This window comes from Asterias amurensis, chromosome 7 (assembly GCF_032118995.1).
Source record: "Asterias amurensis chromosome 7, ASM3211899v1".
Taxonomy (NCBI): Eukaryota; Metazoa; Echinodermata; class Asteroidea; order Forcipulatida; family Asteriidae; genus Asterias; species Asterias amurensis.
This window is the reverse complement of record NC_092654.1, coordinates 14,332,320-14,352,792: the sequence shown is the minus strand read 5'-3', so window position 1 is coordinate 14,352,792 and position 20,473 is coordinate 14,332,320. Positions and strand designations below refer to the sequence as shown.

General features: G+C 37.5%; 1 protein-coding gene across 2 annotated transcripts in view; it reads left to right on the top strand.

The window, feature by feature from the left end:
• The window catches only part of LOC139940141 (USP6 N-terminal-like protein), a 61,490-nt gene that overhangs the window by 674 nt on the left and 40,343 nt on the right, over positions 1-20,473 (top strand). For both annotated transcript variants that reach the window (XM_071936400.1, XM_071936401.1), the window contains exons 2-3: positions 1,813-1,972; positions 12,180-12,253. In XM_071936400.1, the coding sequence (XP_071792501.1) occupies positions 1,969-1,972; positions 12,180-12,253 (78 nt within the window). In that variant the 5' untranslated portion in view covers positions 1,813-1,968. The remainder of the gene's footprint in view (positions 1-1,812; positions 1,973-12,179; positions 12,254-20,473) is intronic.

Below are 20,473 nucleotides of genomic sequence, written 5' to 3'. Positions count from 1 at the left end.
AATTTTTGACTTTATCTGTCGTACTAGCGCCCCAGGGAATGGCACAGAATTTTAACGAATACCCAGTTTTTCGCGACACCCAGCCACAAAAAATGCCTCAAAATGACAAAAAGACCAAACAAACTAGCTCAAAAATCGCCTACTCTATTCTCGATACGTCTAGGATGTAACATCAGGCATTTAATTGTACTCACGATCATTTTTTAAACTCCAAATCGATGATTTTTAACTCCGCATCGTGGAGCGATTGACAAGTCTGCGATTTTCGGATGTGTATGGTAACGAAACATGGCGTCGCGTTGTGGGTGGATGTCCATCAACGGCTGTTTAATGCTACACTTGTTACAGGCGTTGCAGCGAATGCTATACATTGTACACGGGGATGGGTACAGGCGCTGCAGCTAGCGAGTGCCCACGTGCGTTCAATCATGGGCAACGTAACTTACACGGTGCCGGGTTGTTGGAAAATTATCAGAAAGGGGGTGAAAGTTTCTCAGAAAGGGAATATTGTCTGAAAGAGGGGATTTTTCTGGTCATCGCCCCCCCCCCCAAAAAAAAAAAAAAAAAAAGGGGGAAAATATGATAAATAAATAAAAACCGCTGAACTTCATCTAGGCCTACGATTTTTGTGCATGGTTAAATTGCTTCTTATAATGTTAAGTGCTGCCAGTGTCACTGTAGAATTTTTTTTAATTTATTTATCATCTTTTTTCCCCTTTTTTTCGTTTTTTCCTTTTTTTTTGGGGGGGGGGGGGCGATGACCAGAAAAATCCAGACCAGCAGACTTCATCCAGAACCATCCAGCTTCATCCAGCAGACTTCAGACCAGAAAAATCCCCTCTTTCAGACAATATTCCCTTTCTGAGAACCTTTCACCCCCTTTCTGATAATTTTCCAACAACCCGGCACCGTGTAAGTTACGTTGACCATGATTGAACGCACGTGGGCACTCGCTAGCTGCAGCGCCTGTACCCATCCCCGTGTACAATGTATAGCATTCGCTGCAACGCCTGTAACAAGTGTAGCATTAAACAGCCGTTGATGGACATCCACCCACAACGCGACGCCATGTTTCGTTACCATACACATCCGAAAATCGCAGACTTGTCAATCGCTCCACGATGCGGAGTTAAAAATCATCGATTTGGAGTTTAAAAAATGATCGTGAGTACAATTAAATGCCTGATGTTACATCCTAGACGTATCGAGAATAGAGTAGGCGATTTTTGAGCTAGTTTGTTTGGTCTTTTTGTCATTTTGAGGCATTTTTTGTGGCTGGGTGTCGCGAAAAACTGGGTATTCGTTAAAATTCTGTGCCATTCCCTGGGGCGCTAGTACGACAGATAAAGTCAAAAATTGTTGAAAAGGAGTACAGCGCCCCAGTTACTGGGTCTAGTCTAGAGTAGTTCTTGTGTCATCTTTTAGTTAGCACTGACAACTGAGTCAGTCAGTGTGTGACTCGTACGTGAGTCCTGACTCATGACATGAGTGATCCGAGACTGACTCAGTGACTGTGTAGTAAAGGTGTAATTTCATGTGAGTGATTGGTGTGTAAATAATAAATTGTCTTAAAGCTTATATCATCATCAAGCTTGCTACCAATGTAAACTTAAAACAACTTTAATTAAAAACAGAATGTTTGTACACTCACCCACTTGTATCATTCTTACTTACATAAATTGTTTGTTTTTCTTACTTTGGGTTATAAATATCATTTTGAAGGTTGTTTTCGTACGGAAGTTTATCTCGCTCCACAACCTACACATAAACAGATGAATATTAAATTCAAGTACTATTTTTCTTTCTGTACAGTTTCTCCAGTAAACATTATCCAGTCTGCAATTTTACTTCTACTTTCAACAACAAGATGGTGAAATAGGAAAGTAGATTCTGCGAACGTTCACTTGCTTTACTTTCGTTATGAGGATTGATAAGCTTCGTTAGTTGGAGGGCATTACTGTAGCCGTCATGTGTGAGTATTATAATCGTGTAAGACCGGAAATCCATAGTGTTGGTCAAATGTTGTCTCTTTTTGCCTATAAAGTTTAGTTAACTTGTCAAATGGGTGTCTTTGTGACTCTTCAGTTAACGTCATCTAAGTTTATGATTGTCCGATTGTACTGTATTTTGTGATAAAGCGCAGTGTCGAGTGGTGTTTGAGCACTATACGACGTATGGGTCTGACACCAAAAAAAGCGCTACACAATGTTGGAACTTAAAACACTGTGGACTTTGTGGACACATTTCCACACAGTGTTTTATACTGTTGTAATGAAGTTAAACATTTTAGACAGGTTTTTAATATTTTCGAATTAAGAGACCGATTTATGTTGGACCTTGTCAGGGTTTACAAGATGGATGCTGTGGCGTACACTGGGCAAGTTTAGCAATAAGTGTAACTGGGTTTATCGTAACTAAACAAATGAACACATGGGACTTATGGCATTACATCCTATAAGAATGAAGAAGCAATAATGATTAAAGATGCTATGTCAGATTTTTGGCCGATTTGACCCAACAATTTTGATTTAAAATTCAATAGGTATTTTGATGGGGGTCGAGAAAGTGAGAAGCTTTCATTTTGAGCCATTGCTCGAAAAAGTCCGCCAATTATTAGTAGCAGTGAAATAAAGTGCTCAAAATTAGTTTTTGTCGGGATCCCGACAATATATCACGTGACCAAATCTTATGTGTTTTATAAGAAACGCTTTAAATTTTTGTCATGGTTCCTGACCATTAAAAGTAAAAGTTAAACTTTTTTTCGTTAGAGCGGTTGATACTCTTTGAAATACCATTCACTCAAAAAAAATCTATTTTTTTTATGTTTGGGGCCAAAAATCTGACATAACATCTTTAATGGGACTTGAACCCACACTATGCTGATAAAAAAGCCAAAGCAGTTCAGTCATGGAACAGTCTTCCAGAGGTTGTTAAACAGGCTGAGACATCAGAACAATTCCAAACCTGGATGAAAACATCAGTTTACTTTGTACAGTTGTTGATTTCCCTTTACAGCACATAGCGATCCCACGGTGCTATTCGCTATTATAAAGTATCACACAAGCGCGAGTGGAAGCGCGAGTGGAATACGGAAAAAATATAGCGCTTCTGCATCCTATATCCTATGTTTTCCGTATTTCCACGAGCGCGCGTGTGATAACGTATTTATCTTCAAGCAAACTAGGCGCGTGACATAGAACACACAAGACGCAGGTACTGATATTAGCCGTGCAATATAGGTTTTTATCACCACTCCATTCTGCAATTCTGATTGGTGGATTAGCGCGTACTTGAAGATAAATACAAATGATTTATTATTAGTCTCGAGTGGCATCCCGCGTGTGTATGATGAGTGCAAGCCATGGTTGCAGAGCTAACCATGGTCTTTGTGTCGCACGTGAATCGTGCTGCACGTGAATCGTGCTGCATGGCGTCAACAGTGTTTTCATTGGCACGTTTTCGTAAATCATCAGCCGCACTTTCATACATGTACCTTGCATTCGTTCATCTTCTTTCAAAAAAGGTAGGCCTATGTGAAATACGAAAGAAAAAAAAAGAAAAAAAACCTGCAGTATGATCACAAGCCCGAAAAAATGCTGTAAGAAAATTTGCAGCCCGATCTATAGGCACCTTGGAATTTGTCTTACACAAACAGACACGCTACTTGCATTGTATAATAGGTTATTATTAAAGCCAGTGTATTTGATCACAAGGCCATGCCATGGCTATATATTAAAGACACTGGCCACTATTGGTAATTGTCAAACATCAGTCTTCTCACTTGGTGTATCGCAACATTAGGCCTATGCATAAAATAACCGTATGCTTTCAGATGCTTGATTTTGAGACCTCAAAATCTAAATCTGAGGTCTCTAAATCAAATTCGTGGAAAATTACTTCTTTCTCGAAAACTACGTCACTTCAGAGGGAGCCGTTTCTCACAATATTTTATACTATCAACCTCTCCCCATTACTCGTTACCAAGTAATGTTTTATGCTAATAATTATTTTGAGTAACTACCAATAGTGTCCACTGCCTTTTAAATGAAGCATTTTGACCTACCAGTGCATGTGACATGATTGTAGCAAGGCAGAGTATGCAAAAACCGGGCTTTTGTTTAAAGTATAAAATATAAAAAAACATGACACAAACACAACATCTGTGTTGTTTGTTTACAGTGTAAAGTACACATTCTCTTACTGGGGCACTCCCAGTAAGAGATAAGGTTCTTCTAATTCCATGTTGATCAGGTTTTTTTTGGGTAGTATCTATGAGCTCTATGGTTCAAGTAAAGCAATGAAGAAATGAATGACACTGGGTGTGGTTGCATTATAAATTGGAGGAAGAGCGTATATACAGTATTTGCCAAATTGCTCTATGGTTAACCATAAGGAAGGGTTAGTCATTTTCAAAAGTCATTGATACCTACACAATGTGACTTTTGGCTTTGGGCCGGTAAACTTAGTGGACAAGTGTTTCTGAATAAAAAACACCTTGACGCCTCGTCTTCAATTTAAAGCATTATCTTAAAAATTGTGACTTTTGAGTCTATTTAAATCTGTTATAGTTCTGTTGAGTAGAAAATTTTACACACATGTGAGGTCAAATAAATATAGCTGAATTGTGTCAACAGACTGCGCTCTTGCCCTGCGGATTTTTTACACAACCAAATTTGATCCCTGATGAGCACATTGCAATAAATTTGTATTATTATATCAAATTGTTGGAACATTTCTGCCCTTTTTTCATAAAAGTTGTTACGAGTGCAGAAAATTCTGATTTGCAAATTTTTTGGCTAAGCATGATATTTTCAGTAACAGTCTTACAATGTAGCAATGGTAACTGTATGGTGTTTTAGCTGGCAACCTATTTTGTGTTAAGCAAATTTTGTTTTGCTAAGCGAGTTGTTGCTTACACAGGCGTTATATGAAATTGGCCCCTGAAGTGTTATGTTTTCCACGTCCTTTACTCCGGTTTGTCCAGTGGGAAAAGGCCATTGGACAAGTACAACTGTACATGGCACTAGAAACGTCCAAAGTGGACATGGTTGAGTTAACATAGAAACTGAAGAAGCCTTGATGTGTGATGATTCATAATCATATCCTGTCTATATTTCCTGCTATACAGTGAGTTCAAGTTCACAGTATCACAAACAAATATGTAGAGAATGCTCGTTGTTCCAGTGTACAATACGTAATTACATACAATTGTACCAGTACAATTGTATTGTTTATAGTTGTAAACATTTTTGGGTTAGCAGAGGGACGATAAGTTGGGCCCAATTATATGCCAATGCTTAGCACACAACTCAGCGTTTAGAGCAGCCTGTACTTGTTAAGCACATAATCTGCAGGCTATAGGCGCAGAAGTTGGTGGTAAGCAGTGATATGAAAAAGGGGCCTTCAATATCAAGCTAGCCCTGTCCTGTCGCTTTAAAAACATGCTTTTTTAACAACTCTTTTGTTTGTATACGTACGTACAATAATAATAATATTGAAGAAATGTGAAAGAGACTTAAACTTGTGTAGGCATTCTGTAAGTTTGTCATTTTCATTTACAATGTACACTGTTTATTTTAAATTGACAAATTGTAATAAGGAGTGGGGGGGGGGGGGGGTGGGTGGGGGGGTGGCATCAATGTATATTTGTATGCGTGCACCTCTGTAGCTGTGTACACTAAATGATTGAAAGAAATAAGTATACATTACTAAGCTGTATTACATGTTCATGTACTACATCGGTTGAGGAATGATCTGTGAATCATTCACCAATGTGCGTCTATTGTTTACACCCATCAGTTATAATGTATGGGTTATGAGTTTGCCAATTTGCTAAATGTATGATGTTGGTTATTCATTCAATTCTTAAGTTCATGAACTAATAAGAATACCAAACCCACACCGCATGTTGCACATTAGCACGTTAAATGCACTCATGTACAGTATTTAGGTACATTAATTGTAATAATGTATTCTATACATTAAAAAATGTGCAGTTAAAATGCTTGTTTACACTTGCAACGTGGCAATGTAACTTACGATATAATGTAGCTTGTCTTTTTTAACGTGAATAAAATACATCCACTACATGTAATTAATTATAATACCTGAAGCATGTGACATACAGTACATGATGTGTAGAACTGTGAAAATGAAATGCATTTTAATTCATTCAAGCTGTTTGGTCATGCTGTGAATCTTATTGCAAATTGTAAGCAACTACAGGTGGACGTATTGTACATTGTACTGTACGTATGCACATGTGTGTACAATTGTGTGTATTGTGGTTGATTTCAATATCTGAAAGCCCATTGATCCTAAAATACCAGCACCAATCCTCTAGAGAATTTTTTCTGTCGGAAATACATTTTACACTGTCAAAGTTGAGGAAATACATTACATGTGTAGAATGCCATATCACCCTGATGATTGATGTTGCTTACATTACACAATACTGTAGCAATGAATGAATTTAGTGAACTATAGTATTATAATAAAAAAGTAATATTGGAAATTGATGTTATTTCTTATTTTACAATGTGGGCGTACATGTCCATTGCATTCTTTCTGTTTCTGCAAAAAAAACACATAAATATCATTGTGGTCATAGTTGTTGTGAATATTGGTTTTGATGGCTGTAGGCGCCAACCGAAACAACACTCTTACATATGAGTTATAAACTAAACACAATGTACTTTGGCTGGGTTAAAGATTACTTTAGCTCTTAGTTCCTTTACGCCTAACAACAGGAGTCATTCTTGAATCCAATATAGGAAATGAACTCAAAACAATTAGTACTACTGCGTTGTCATTTTAATTGATGTAGCACGAGAGGGAATATGGTGTTAACTGAGCTTTGAAGAACAAGCTTAGTTTTGAGGGAGATTTTGAAGATGAAAACTTTTCTCACTGTTGCTGACAGAGGTATGTGTTGTTAACTGTACTGGTTATTAAACAGGTACTACAAATGTACAATGTACAATGTATGTCACACAAAGTTTTAAGAATGGCAGCCATCTTGAAAGTAAAAAAAAAAAAAATCAAGCCCATCCCGCTTCCTTTATTCAGGAATTTGGGCGTCAAACAAGTTTACTTTTTTACTTGGCCTAATGCTTTAATGAGATTTTGTCATTTTCTTTGGGGGCATCAGTGGCACCAGCGTGCACCCCTCATTCCACGGCTAACACATGATGTGCACTGAGTATTTGCGAAGTACACGTAGTCTACATGTATGAACCTCAAACCTGAAGTTGGTGTTAAAGAGTCTCTAATATATGTATGTACTTTTTGTAGGAGAAAAATCACAATGTCTACAGATTATACACTAAAGTCACACAGTTTGAAGATAATGATAAAACATTGTTTGTACTGTTTTCATGAAGTATGGAAATAAATATCAGTTTGAATGAATGAATGAATGAAATGATAGTAGAAAGCTTCCCTGAAAAAAATAACTTGCTGGTGTGCTGTAATTTTAGCATGTAAAAACGTATTTCATGACATCATTAGACTAATTTCTCAAAAACTACAGCACCTCAGCAACTAGTATTTTAAGAGTCCCTGCCTGTAAGAATGTACCAAATTAGGGGGGGGGGTGTGATTTCTAGACGACGCAAAATCGCCCGAAATAGGCAGTAGTGTAGTTTCATATGACCTTTGACCTTTGTTATATTGGTGGGCCAACATGATCCCAATTATTTTTCAATTGAAATCTGTTTAGGAACACTCAACTTAACCAAATACAAGAAAACATTGATGGGATCTTGTTTGGCACAGATACTTACAGTGATGACAAAAGTGAATGTTGTCCCAATTTAGGCCAAAATGTGTGGAATGACAATACTTTAGAAAATTTTCAAAAAATCTTTTGACATGCAAGTTGCAGAGATCCCAAGATTCTTTTTTCATCTGTCATTAGATGAAAACTGTTCCAATACCCAGTTTCCATAAAAACAATTTTTTGTTGTTGGCGCGCGAAGTTACGGAGGTGCGAAAACGCAATATATTGGTAAAATTTGAACTTTGACCTCTATTATCTCTCTGCGCCAACGAGATCCCACGCACTTTGCACTTAAATTTGTTTTAGGGATGCAAGCTCTTTCATTTGAACTTATTCAATTCATGGGATCCTATAGGCGCGCTGAGTTATGAGGCGTTGAAAATGGCACGAGGGCACTGTTCGTCAAAGGTTCAGGTGCGCGTAACATGACGCGCCAACGAGATCCCAATTTTTTCTTTTTTACTTATGTTATAAGCCCAACTGGAGGTTTCAAAAAATGTTTTACTTTTGTTGGGATGACCTTGGCGCACATTTTTGTGTTTACAGGGAATGTACTATTCGTTTCTCTAGGGCTTTTTGGCCGAAACTTTGATAACTGGTAACTCCAAAACCGAAAGCGTCAGCAAACTAAAATTTTGGATTCATTCGTTTGGTATGATGATGTATCACTCTAATTTTTTAGAAGAAGATCTGAGAACCCATGAATCACCACTTGGTACACTCTTACAGGCAGGGACTCTTAAGGTACGCGTTTGTACTATCATTATCTTCAAACAGTGTAAGTTTTTATGTAAATCATTGGACAATGCGTTTTGTGTTACAAAAAGTACCCAAATCCTTTGAAGTTATTTCTAGAGAAAATAGGAAAAGAAACTGTATTGTAGTATATATATAGAAAGTTCAGCTATTCTGCTTTTCAAATTGAACTATGCAATTTGTGTATTAGAGGTTGTTTCATAAACTTGTTTGTGAAAAACCTACATGTACATGTACAAAGACACATGTGGGAACACAATTGTTGCACGCTGTGATTGTGAATCCAGGGCTAATATTGTACAAGACAGCTGGAAACGGCCAATATGATCAAGTTAATGTACCCCTAGGGGGTACATCACTCATGTGTCCCAGAGTAATCTTCATGCGTCTTTGTATTACATCGCAGGAATCATTGGGTCTCGACCAATACAAATTCACAATTTGTGTTACTGTGGTACATGTAGGCCTATCCTTACAGTGTGTTTTCACTTGATACAGTACAGTACATTGAATGTTACATGTAGGCCTACATGTATACAATGTAGCGTAGTATATTGTTGGCTTTATCATGTTCACATACATGTACTATGTAACGTTTAAGGTATCATTTACAACATGTTTTGTTTATACAGCTAAAGTGGTTAGTGGTTGCCCTGGAGCTGTTCATTAGTAGAACTACATGTACATTAATAATTTGGGTTTTTCAAATAAAATTGATGAGCATGTAATTTCTATAGACCTTATTCACGGTGCAGCCATCTTGTATTTCTCTTTCTGCTATTGATACCAATGTTACCAAACCGAGGCTCGGAGAACAAAATAGTCTGGTTCCTAATTGCAAAATGATTATTAGCATTTTTTATGTTATTCAATCAAAGGAACATGACCACGATGGAGGCAATATGAAAGGACTGACACTTAAAGCTTTTCCTTTTAAAGTATTCTGGAACTTAGGCCACATAATGTTTTGATTGTCCTTTTTTTTGCGGATGGGGGAGGGAGGGAGGTTTAAAAAAAAAAAATAAAGAAATCATAACAATCACTATAAAACAGGGGGTTTGTGTGTTTTGATGTTTTCAATAGTTTTGTCAAACAAATTTAACTCCTAGATGACATTTTCTGTAAACTTTTTCAAACAACTAAGTACAGTGTAGCCCAAGTAAATATTTGAAGAATTATTCTTACTTTGCCAACATGAATAAAAACCTTCTTTAAACATCTTTTCAAACCTGTACATTTTGAAAAAAATATCAGCTGAAAAATCTGGGCAGTAAAAGTATAAAGAGATATCCAGACATGTTTTTTATGATAAAAAAAAAGAAAAAGAAAAAATGGGGTCGGGGGGGTTTTGAACGGTCGGGCGGGGACGATCAACAATTTTTTTTTATGTGGCCTTATATGATGCAACATCTCTGAATCTGCATCCATACAGTAGTCATCTAAGCAACCTAATGGAAACCCCACACGAATTTTGTTTTTGTAAAGAAGGCAATAAGCCATTTTGAGATATGGTGGACACAATACTACAACACTAATAGGTTTGGGTTCATTTGTCTCTATAGTGTCCACCAGGTCTCAAAAAGGCTAATGAAGAAGTTTCAGTTTTAGACTTGTTTGGAGGAAAACCCCTATAGTAAAACCCCAACCCCGGGTAGCGAACCTGGGTCCACAGAGGTAAAAGGCAGGGACAGAAACGACCGAGCCAACCTGACTGCATTTGTACAGTATGACTGCAGTCTGTGTACAAAACATGCAACGGGTCTCTACTATTAGATACATGTAGACAAGAAATGTTGCAATTAACAAGTAGTACTGACACAGTAAGAAGAGAAACCCCAGCAGAGTAGCATCCAGTGGTTTAGTATGCGTGTCGACAACGACTCGACCTATAAATTGTAGTAAAAACACTTGACACTTCATCAAGAGTGTTCCCCATCGCCGTTTTACAGTGGATCAGTGTTGAGGTACAATCATGTACATGTAGTGCAGGCGATGTGTTTGGCTAGCCCTCTGGGCTTTAATGGAGTCTAGTTTACTCTTAAAAGATGTACTCGTCATTATTTAAACTCATGGGATGGAATATTAAGTAGTAAACTTTTAACGTACAGGTGTGTTAATTTACATTATGTGTACGTGTTATTTATTTTAAAAAATTGATAAATTTCAATTATCTAATTTTGAAAAATAAACTGTTTAGAATACTCTGTAGATTACACAGTGGGGCTTTTAAAATCAAGGTAACCACCAAGTAGAAAACATTCCAAAGACGTTGTTTTCAACAATTTGGTTCCAGGAATGCCCCACAGTGTTTGGCTGGAATTTTATGTGTCTGTTGTGCGATGAGTAGAATGCATTAATGCTGTACCAGTATACAAATGGCCCTATTTCGGAAAGCCGTTTGAGCACAAAAGCTACAGTTTAAATATAGCTGGTTTAAACCGAACATATTTATGCTTAACAGTATAAGGCTACCAGCCAAAATGCCATGTTTCATATTGGTTTAATTTGTAAGTGGTAATCAGCCCATTTCAGCTAAGCAGAGAGTCCTATTTCAGAAAGCTTTTTGAGCACAAAAGCTTCATTTTAAATGTAGCTGGTTTAAACCGAACATATTTATGCTTAAAGGGTGGCTGCAGTGTTTTTTTAAATAATTTAAACGATTAAACATGACTTTTTAAACCTGAAATATTTTTTTATTTTTTTTATTAAATGCGCAAGTATTATGAAAATGTTTTTTAAGAGATTAGGGGAACCCACCCCGCCCCTAAAAGGGGCATAAGCGTGAAGTCATGTTGGGAACCCGAGCCGTCGGGCCCCCTGGCTGTGTGCTTAATAGAGACGTGTGCACTGTGTGGCCTGGTACCTAGGCACGTGTACAGTAGTTAGGGACCAGACTCTTTTTGCCAACGATATGTTTGAATTCCCGACGTGACGTCGATGGTAGGGGGGGCGGTAACAATCCACAAAAGGGGGGGGCATGACTTATTCGCTAATTACGCAAGTGAGATATGTCGGGGAAAAAACAAAACACATTTTATTGGGGTTCAATACATATATCAGAAATAAATGAAAGCAAAATAAACTGTTTTATTTTAATTCACTGCAGCATCCCTTTAACAGTATAAGGCTACCAGCCAAAATGCCATGTTTCATATTGGTTCAATTTGTAAGTGGTTTCCTGCCTATTTGGGCTAAGCAGAAAGTTGCTAAGCAGTAATTACAGCTCTATAAAACTGGACCCAGGCAACTCGGCATTCATGCATGTAGGCCTACATGTTCTCCCATTATTTGTATTACATAATCCAATAAAAAATAAATAAACAAGCTCTGTAGAGTATATTTACTGAGATGGATGACGGATCACGCTCAATGGTGACGGATGCACTGATTTATGGACTTGCAGACTAGAATTTATGGTTTTTAATACTGAATATACTGAACAAACGATTGAATAAAACTAAAGTGCATACATGTTCAATGTCTAACGTTTTTCTTTGATTTTTGTGTGTTGAACAGTGGAAAAACTAATAGTTGTTAAAACATTTCAAAGGAATGGCAGCCATCTTGTAATCGCATATGTATGAGTAATAACAAAGATTGTCAGAAATGTTAACTTTTGTTGCTTTTATTTTTTTTTCCCCAGCTGAAATGCAAGATATCTTAGCTATGGAGAGAACCAACAAGGAGAGGACTGATATAGTCCATAGATATGACAGGGTATGTATTATTTTCAGACTTTTTTCCCCCGACAGTCTGACATCCTTCTAAATCCAATTGCCAAAGTGAAGGATTCAGAAGGACTGGGGCCAGTAGAACCAATGGGAGACTTTAGGATCATCCTTTTTCACAGTTCTCGCTAGTAATATGGCTGCTCAGAGCTACGATTGGTGCACGCACGCTCAGAGCTGCAAAAAAGGACTGAACATTATGCCTACTGCTGCCAGCGTCTCAAAAGTCTACCGTTGCTTATCACTGGGTCTTGCATTCCTATCTTAAGTGTTAAGTAACTTAGGAGAAGAGGATACGGGAGGATCGAGGCTACCATGCGAGCATACATGAAAGACATGTCTTTCTGTTTGTCTGTTATTACAGGCAGTGGACACTATTGGTAATTACTCAAAATAATTATTAGCATGAAACCTTTCTTGGTGACGAGTAAATGGGGAGAGGTTGATGGTATAAACCACTGTGAGAAACGGCTCCCTCTGAAGTGCCATAGTTTTCGAGAAAGAAGTAATTTTCCACGAATTTGATTTCGAGACCTCAGATTTATAACTTGAGGTCTCGAAATCAACCATCTAAACGCACACAACTTCGTGTGACAATGGTGTTTTTTTCTTTCATTATTGTCTCGCAAGTTCGATGACTGATTGAGCTCAAATTTTCACAAGTTCGTTATTTTTTTCATATGTTGAGATACGTCAACTGTGAAGGCTAGTCTTTGACAATTACCAATAGTGTCCACTGCCTTTAAGGGTTAAAGACTTCAAGGCTTGAAAACTAGGAGCTTTTTCAAAACCTGGACATAAGTCTGGTTAATACATCTTGCGAATTCAATACCAAATTCGACGTCACACGGCTGTTTTTGCAGGGAATGTTTCGCAGGAGTTCAGCAGAGGGCAACGTAAGTGAATAGTTTGTTGCAAATTTGTGACGTCAGAAAATTTGTATCGCATTATGCATTCGCAGGAAGTAATGAACTGGTTTTTTTTTAGGCTCCGGGCTCAGTATGATGATGAAGCTCACTGCTCCAAAATTAATGAGTGCCCAAGCTATGCCCATGCTGGAGCCATAGTTTGGTGCTGACGGGATGGATGAAGTCCCAGGGTAGTGGAGGCTATGGGTTCATTAGCAATAGGAATGTCCATGCATGATTCATGTACATGTATCTGGAATACATGAATGCAAAAAGGAACTCCTTGATTTTTTGAAATTTGATGGATCTGTTTATTGTTTACATTGATTGTGAAAATCACAGACTGGAACCCAGTTTGTGTTGCATTTAACTTGTGGAAACAAAAGTACAAGTACATTGCATGTGTACAGCCCAATCCTGACTCCAAACAACAAAGGTTTCCAGCTGTGTTTAAATTCGGTTTTAGCAGCGGTCAAGGGCATGATTCTAAAGTTTTAAAGGCCTAGTCATCAGAGTATTAAGGTTCGAGTCCTGATTGAGACACTGTGTTTTTAAGGAAGAAGCCCATAAATTGCCTATCTTAAAGGCACTGGACACCTTTGGTAATTGTCAAAGACCAGTATTTTCACTTGTTGTATCTCAACATGTATGCATGAAGTAACAAACCTGTGAAAAATTGGACTCAATTGGTCATCGAAGTTGAAATAGAATAATGGAAGAAAAAACACTTTTCTTGTACAAATTTGTGTGCCTTCGGATGCCTAAAAAAGTCCTGAAGTCTTTTTATATTTGTGCCTCCTTGAAATATGGGCCATTTTTATTTTTCATTCTAAAATTTACAAGGTACATGTAGTCAATAACTTACATTGAAGTATTCACCATTTGCATTGTTGTTAATATAGCCCACCTGTGCTACATTTAACAAGAGGCGTACTGTGTTTAATGAGAATGTCACCATGCTTTCCAGGCTAATTGACAGCCCCGTTATGAAATGAAATCAAAATGTAGAGTAATCAAATTTGTTTGACGGCTATATTGTTTGTGAAACGAGGCCGATATTATACATACATTGCATTCATTTTGATGCTTCCCTGGAAATAGGGCCTTTTTCAATACTTACAAGCACAATGTACATACATGTACTAGAGAGGTGCAAGTATTGAGAAACGCTTTATTTAAAGGGAAGCAATGTCAAGGTAAAGATCAGCCAATGGACCCTTCCCATGAAATATGCTAATCACATTCACGCATGCATACAGACCCTGTTGGTTGGCAAACGCCATAGAGTTGTGCACTAAGCAGATGCGCAATCGCGTGTGCGTCACGCACCCATTAGCCGTGTACAAAACAGCGCGATGTTCCCTCATTTTGCCAACCAAAACGTTAGTGCGCACGCGCTATGTGCAGTTTACATATTTCATGGGAAGGGTCTATTGGAATCATCTGCAAAACACAAGTAGTCTGTTTTAGTGTTACTTGTTCATTATCCGATATTCTTCCTATTTTTAAAAAATCTGATTACGAAATCTACTTGAAAAAAAACCCAGTAAAATTATCTTTTTAGATTAAAAAAAAAAAGATTGTATGGGTACCAATACATTGGTTTGTGCATTGGTCTGGCCAACACAATAAATTGTCTTACGTACATTGGACACTTCTTTATTTTTCCTAAGGGCCTGATCGAACAGTTTTACAGTATATGTATGTATTGTAGGCCTACTACAAAACTGATAGTACATTGTACTGTGCACTCATGGTAGTATAGAGAAATGGACACCGATGCTTGGGAATTGGTTCATGGGGTAGCATGAATTAATTAGTAATGCGGTGTTCATTTAGGACTTGACAAGGAAATAATTGATTATACCATGGAGTGCAGACATAACATCTTTATTTATTTCAACTGTACATAACGATGTTGTTACAAGTAATATCTGGTAGTGTACATGGTTGCTCCATGGTTACACATAGTCTCATGCAAGATGAACACCATACACGCACGCATGTTGTTCAACCATGGGAATGCGCCATGGTTCAACCATGCATAAGCTCCATGGTTCAACCATGCATACATGTTGTTCAATCAGCATGCATCACACTTTTTTTGTTTGCAAAAGCATGGAAATAAAACACAGATCTTTCATTTTTTTTTTCCAGAAGTAAAGAACCCTTGCTCTCTCGTTAAAATAAACTCAATCTGTGTTTTCACTCAATATTATTAACAGTGCGTGGCCCAATAAATCAAAAAAATATGTAGTAACAGTAGAATATTATGTGCACATTTGTGTGTAGGCGACATCATCACAAGCTTCAGCAGTTTTTATTGCATTCCCATAAACTGATCCATTCTATGTAATTGAAAAGTTTGTTTCTTTGAAGTTTAAAAAATGAGGAAAACAAATACAATACTATAAAACTGAAAAAAAAGCTAAAATGGCTAAAATGTAAACATTTGGATATGATTGACTCGGGGAAAGTTGGGAATGAGTTTGTTTTGAAATGTTAAGGGAATATTTTGGAGCGTAGTGCACTGGGGTGTGTACATGATTTGTTGTACAATGAAATGAATTGAACAATGTACAAATTATGTACTATTTATAATTTATAGATAGTATGTGCTATCATGGTCGTATTGCTTGCATACAATGTACACATGTGTATAGGCCTACGCACATGGTTTATTTACGAACCCCACGTTATTCTGGAAAAAGATCTCAAGCCCAGATTAATTAATTTACAATGTACATTACATTGTACATGTAAGCCTATATTAATCATGTGAATTTTCTTGTGTTACCATGTGAAAACAGCGTTATGAATTTGTGTCACAGAATGTGTTTCATCAGCTAAAGTGTCGTTGTGTGTACACATTTTGGTGACTGGTTCCCTGCTTATTTTTGCTCTGCTTATTTTGCTGGTCTTGAACAATTTAAATGGACATGCAAGAAAATGATTCACTGGATCTTGACTCTGCCACTTTATGCATTGCTGTCAATGTACATCTATTTATGTGATTGCTCGGGCATACTCGTACCCATAGTTGGAATTAATAACGTGTAGATTGAATCATTATTCACAGCACTGTGCTTTTGTGCTGGAGAGAGGACAAGGAAATTGAAGGCTAGAATGGAAAATGAAAAGAACCCAAGACTGGTTGTGCGTTTTCTATTGAATTACATTGTTGTGCATTCAACATCTGTCAGTTCATAATAGCATTGAATCAATGCGTTGTACTGTACGGAATCCCTTAGAGTATGTGGTGAAACATGCACTGTACTCCAACAATAGATGTATTCTTGCTTGTTGTAACATCACAAAGATCATGAGAAATGTTTATACTGGTCAGGTTTTAATTGAATTCAATTTCCCTCAATCGAATCTGCTCTGAGTGGGTGAAACATGCACTGTACTCACAATGTCTTCTTGATTGTAACATTATTGTTTGTTTTGTTTGTTTTTTATTTCCAAATATCACAATAAATAATCATGAAACATACAAGAAATAAGAACAACGAGTGATAAGAGGAGGGCACCAGGAAAAAGCCTGGGCTTATACAGAGCCTGAACATTACAATCCGGATCAGGCCTTATTTCACGAAAAGCTAGGATTAATCCTATCTCGAGTTAGGACGAGTAACCCATCCTAACTTTCAATGGGTTCAATGTGTCCTAGCGTCTATTGCTACAGAACTTAACTTGTCCTATGTAAGTCCTGAGATTGATCCTAAGTTAGAAAGAGTTTGGTAAAATCGGCGACTGATACATTGTACTTCACAAAATCAATAAAAGCAATTGCCTCTGTGGCCCCTGGTAATTGCCTTGGTGCCATTGAAATGCTATAGTAGAAATGTAAAATTTTCTAATAGGGTGCCCTTTACCAAGGACAAAATGCATTGGTGCCCTTGCCCTTTTCAAAAACCAAGCATACAGGCCTAGTATAGTACATTTCACTGAGCCAAGACATGTGAACTTCATTCCAACTAAATGCCGTAAACTGATATCCACTGAACAGCCTTCTCTCTCCCCTCTTCCACATTGCAGTGGGGATTTTTCTCGTCTTGGAAAGCCCTTTGAATTGATTTTTGTCACCTGGTAGATTTACCCAACTAGATTAGCTCGTACACATCGCAATTTGCCACGGGTGATACCAAATTTGAAGATATGAGAAGGCTAGAAGTTCTTGACACGACATTGGTACATGTTGTATGTGATCCGTGGGGAGAGATAGGTGTGGACTGCTGGGCTACATGAACCAGAGTCCTGACCACAAACCCATACTAAATTTTGATTATTATTATTTTTTCGCACTTGTGCACGGTCAATACTTACAAGTAATATTTTTATATATTATTATTAATTGGTTTATTGTTAAAAACACATTGCAGCCAAAGGCTGAATTACATGCAAATATAAAGAAGAAAAATACAATATTAAAACTCAGGCAGTCTGAGACAAAATTTTACAAGAAAGCACACTTAGACTAACAGTCTTTAAAAGAATAATAATAATAAAACATCCACCCTGCTGGGTGTTCAAGGCGCAAGAAAAACCACAGCAATTGCTGTACATGTAGGTGCCATGCTTTATTTCGAGGCCTGAACTTGTAGCAGGCCTAGTATACGTACATGTACTTTATTCTTGTAACGGCAAAGCATAATATATTTTTTCGCTGTAAATTTGTACAGGAATATTTCAAGGACACCAAGGCAATGACCAGGCTTGTTGTAGAATGTATCGTCAAGTCTCAAACATTTTTTTTCAGCGATGAGATTGTTCAGACTTTTTGCTGAATTCAGACTTTATGTCGGCCTGGTGAAGAAAATCAGACAATATTTTTTTTCACAAATAGAGAAATCCTGCTCATTGTTCTACTTCTCTAGTGCTTTGGATGCTGTTCCCAAATGCTCATTGGAATCTATAACCCCTGGGATTACCAAACGGTAGAAATGGAATCATGTACCTTTGAATTTGTATCCAAGTTTCAGACTTAAATGACTCTCACCCCTGTTTTTTTTTTTTTTATATAAAAGCAATTTTCTGATATCTGTAGAAATGCAACATGAGTATTGCCAATCGTGGTTTTGACACATCACGTTTACCTACAAAAGATGTACCAACATGTACGTGTATCTCATACCCATACCCTTCTCTGTATTTTCTTCAATTATTCGACGAAGGTCTCTACTGTTTACATTCACACTTAGTGAGCGTCTCAATAGTCGGAACAATAGGAACGATCTAATTGGATTGGATAACTAGATTCCATCGATTGCTCATGGACCGTTGCGTTGGACCGCCAGAAGGTACCATTGGATTGTCAAGATACTATTATTGCGTGTATTTATTCATGTAAGATTGCTCCTGTACTTCGGCACAATGATGTGGTCCAGGGAACATTGTGGCGGTCCAATGGTTTGCATGCGCGTGCCCATGAGAAATGTTTTTTTGTGCCATAGAACGTGTCCGTTTTTTAGATGCTCCGTTATATGTACAAGTGTGCAATTAAAAATGATGTAATCAGTATTCAGCTGTGTCTATAAATCTTTTCAATCAATGTTGATCCGATTTCATGTTTTTTTAACGGCAGTGGATAAAATTGTTTGGTTTCAAGTGGCACTTTGAGAGGGCTAGGGGTGCCTGTGGGTGAGCTTACATTACTTGAGACTGGCCACGTATCTCTTATCTGTGACATGCCTGAGCTTCCAACTGAATCCTGCATTCAGAGAAACTATCGAATGCACATTGATCAGTATTGGGCTGTGAAGAGGTTGCAGTGTTTTGTATTCAAGTAGAGTACTTTCGTTTTCTTGAAGGGGAAAAATCACTATCTGAAAATTTGAAAATGAAATTGGGAAGTTTCCCGTAGGTGGGCTTTGCCATTGACGGTGTTTCCACTCCGTCTAGAATTTCATTTCTGGAGCAGGGGAAAGGTTACTCTTTTCTTGGGTGAATGGCATTTTGAAAAACATTAATAATTTTTGTATACATACAGAACTTCTGTAGTTCGTATAAACATGTACATGTATGTCTATGGGAACCATTTTAGAAGGCACTAAACACAATTTGTGACAGTATGAAATTGTGTTCCATGGCATCCGCTACGAGGGCATTTTGCACTGCTATGCTTGGTGTGGTCTTACATGTACGAGAGACAATGAAAAAAGGACGAGACAAAAGTGTACAGTGAATGGAATCAAAATACACAAATTACAAATTTATCAATTATCAAATGACAAATTGGGCCTACTTGGGTGTTACGTTTATAATATCAAGCACTTTGCTTGTTTTATTTTTGTCAAACACACATTGTATGCGATGTACATAAGTGTACATACTTTACACAAGACTTAACAGCTTAAAGGAACACGTTGCCTTGGATCGGTCGAGTTGGTCTTTGAAAAGCGTTTGTAACCGTTTTTTATAAAATGCATATGGGTAGAAAGATATTGAAAAAGTAGAATACAATGATCCACACAAACATGCCTCGAAATTGCGTGGTTTTCCTTTTAACTCGTCGACTAACACGTCGGCCATTTATGGGGGTCAAAATTTTGACTCCCATAAATGGCCGACCATGTTAGTTCGCACAGTAGAAGGAAAACCACGCAATTTCGAGGCAAACTTGTGTGGATCATTGTATTCTACTTTTAAAACATCTTTCCAACCATATGCATTTTATAAAAAACGGTTACAAACGCTTTTGTTTTGACCAACTCGTCCGATCCAAGGCAACGTGTTCCTTTAACTTTACATGTCAATTTTTGCTGAAAACTCTACAATTTCTTTACCGTATTCACAAGCAATAATGCAAAGTGTATACATGTAGGCCTACATGTACTATTGTGCTCCCCCAAACAAAAAATTATTATAATAAATCAAAATCCAAACTAAAATAGGAACAGGTTTCAAAATTATTTCAATTGTGTTTGTTCAGATGAATTTAAGTCAGGCTGCGCAATCTCTCTTGTTCATATGAAAATAGACAGACATTATATCTGCCCTTGTATGCAAACCCTTCTGTTGATGGTGAATTTGACCCACAAATCTTTATCTTCAGAGATCTTGGTTTGAGAAATTGCGAGACAATCTTACAGGACAGTCCAAATGAGATGTTCCAATCTTACCACAGACGACAGTGTGCCAGTGATCAACAAACAGTTTCAATCTTTCTAGCAATGTGGGAAACTTCTCCTGCAGTCCCAACGGCTACCAATATCATCTTGATCAACCTACTCAAATGGGCCAAATTCATTTTGCACAAAAAAGTAGCTAAGCATAACATAATTACTCTTACCAGAATT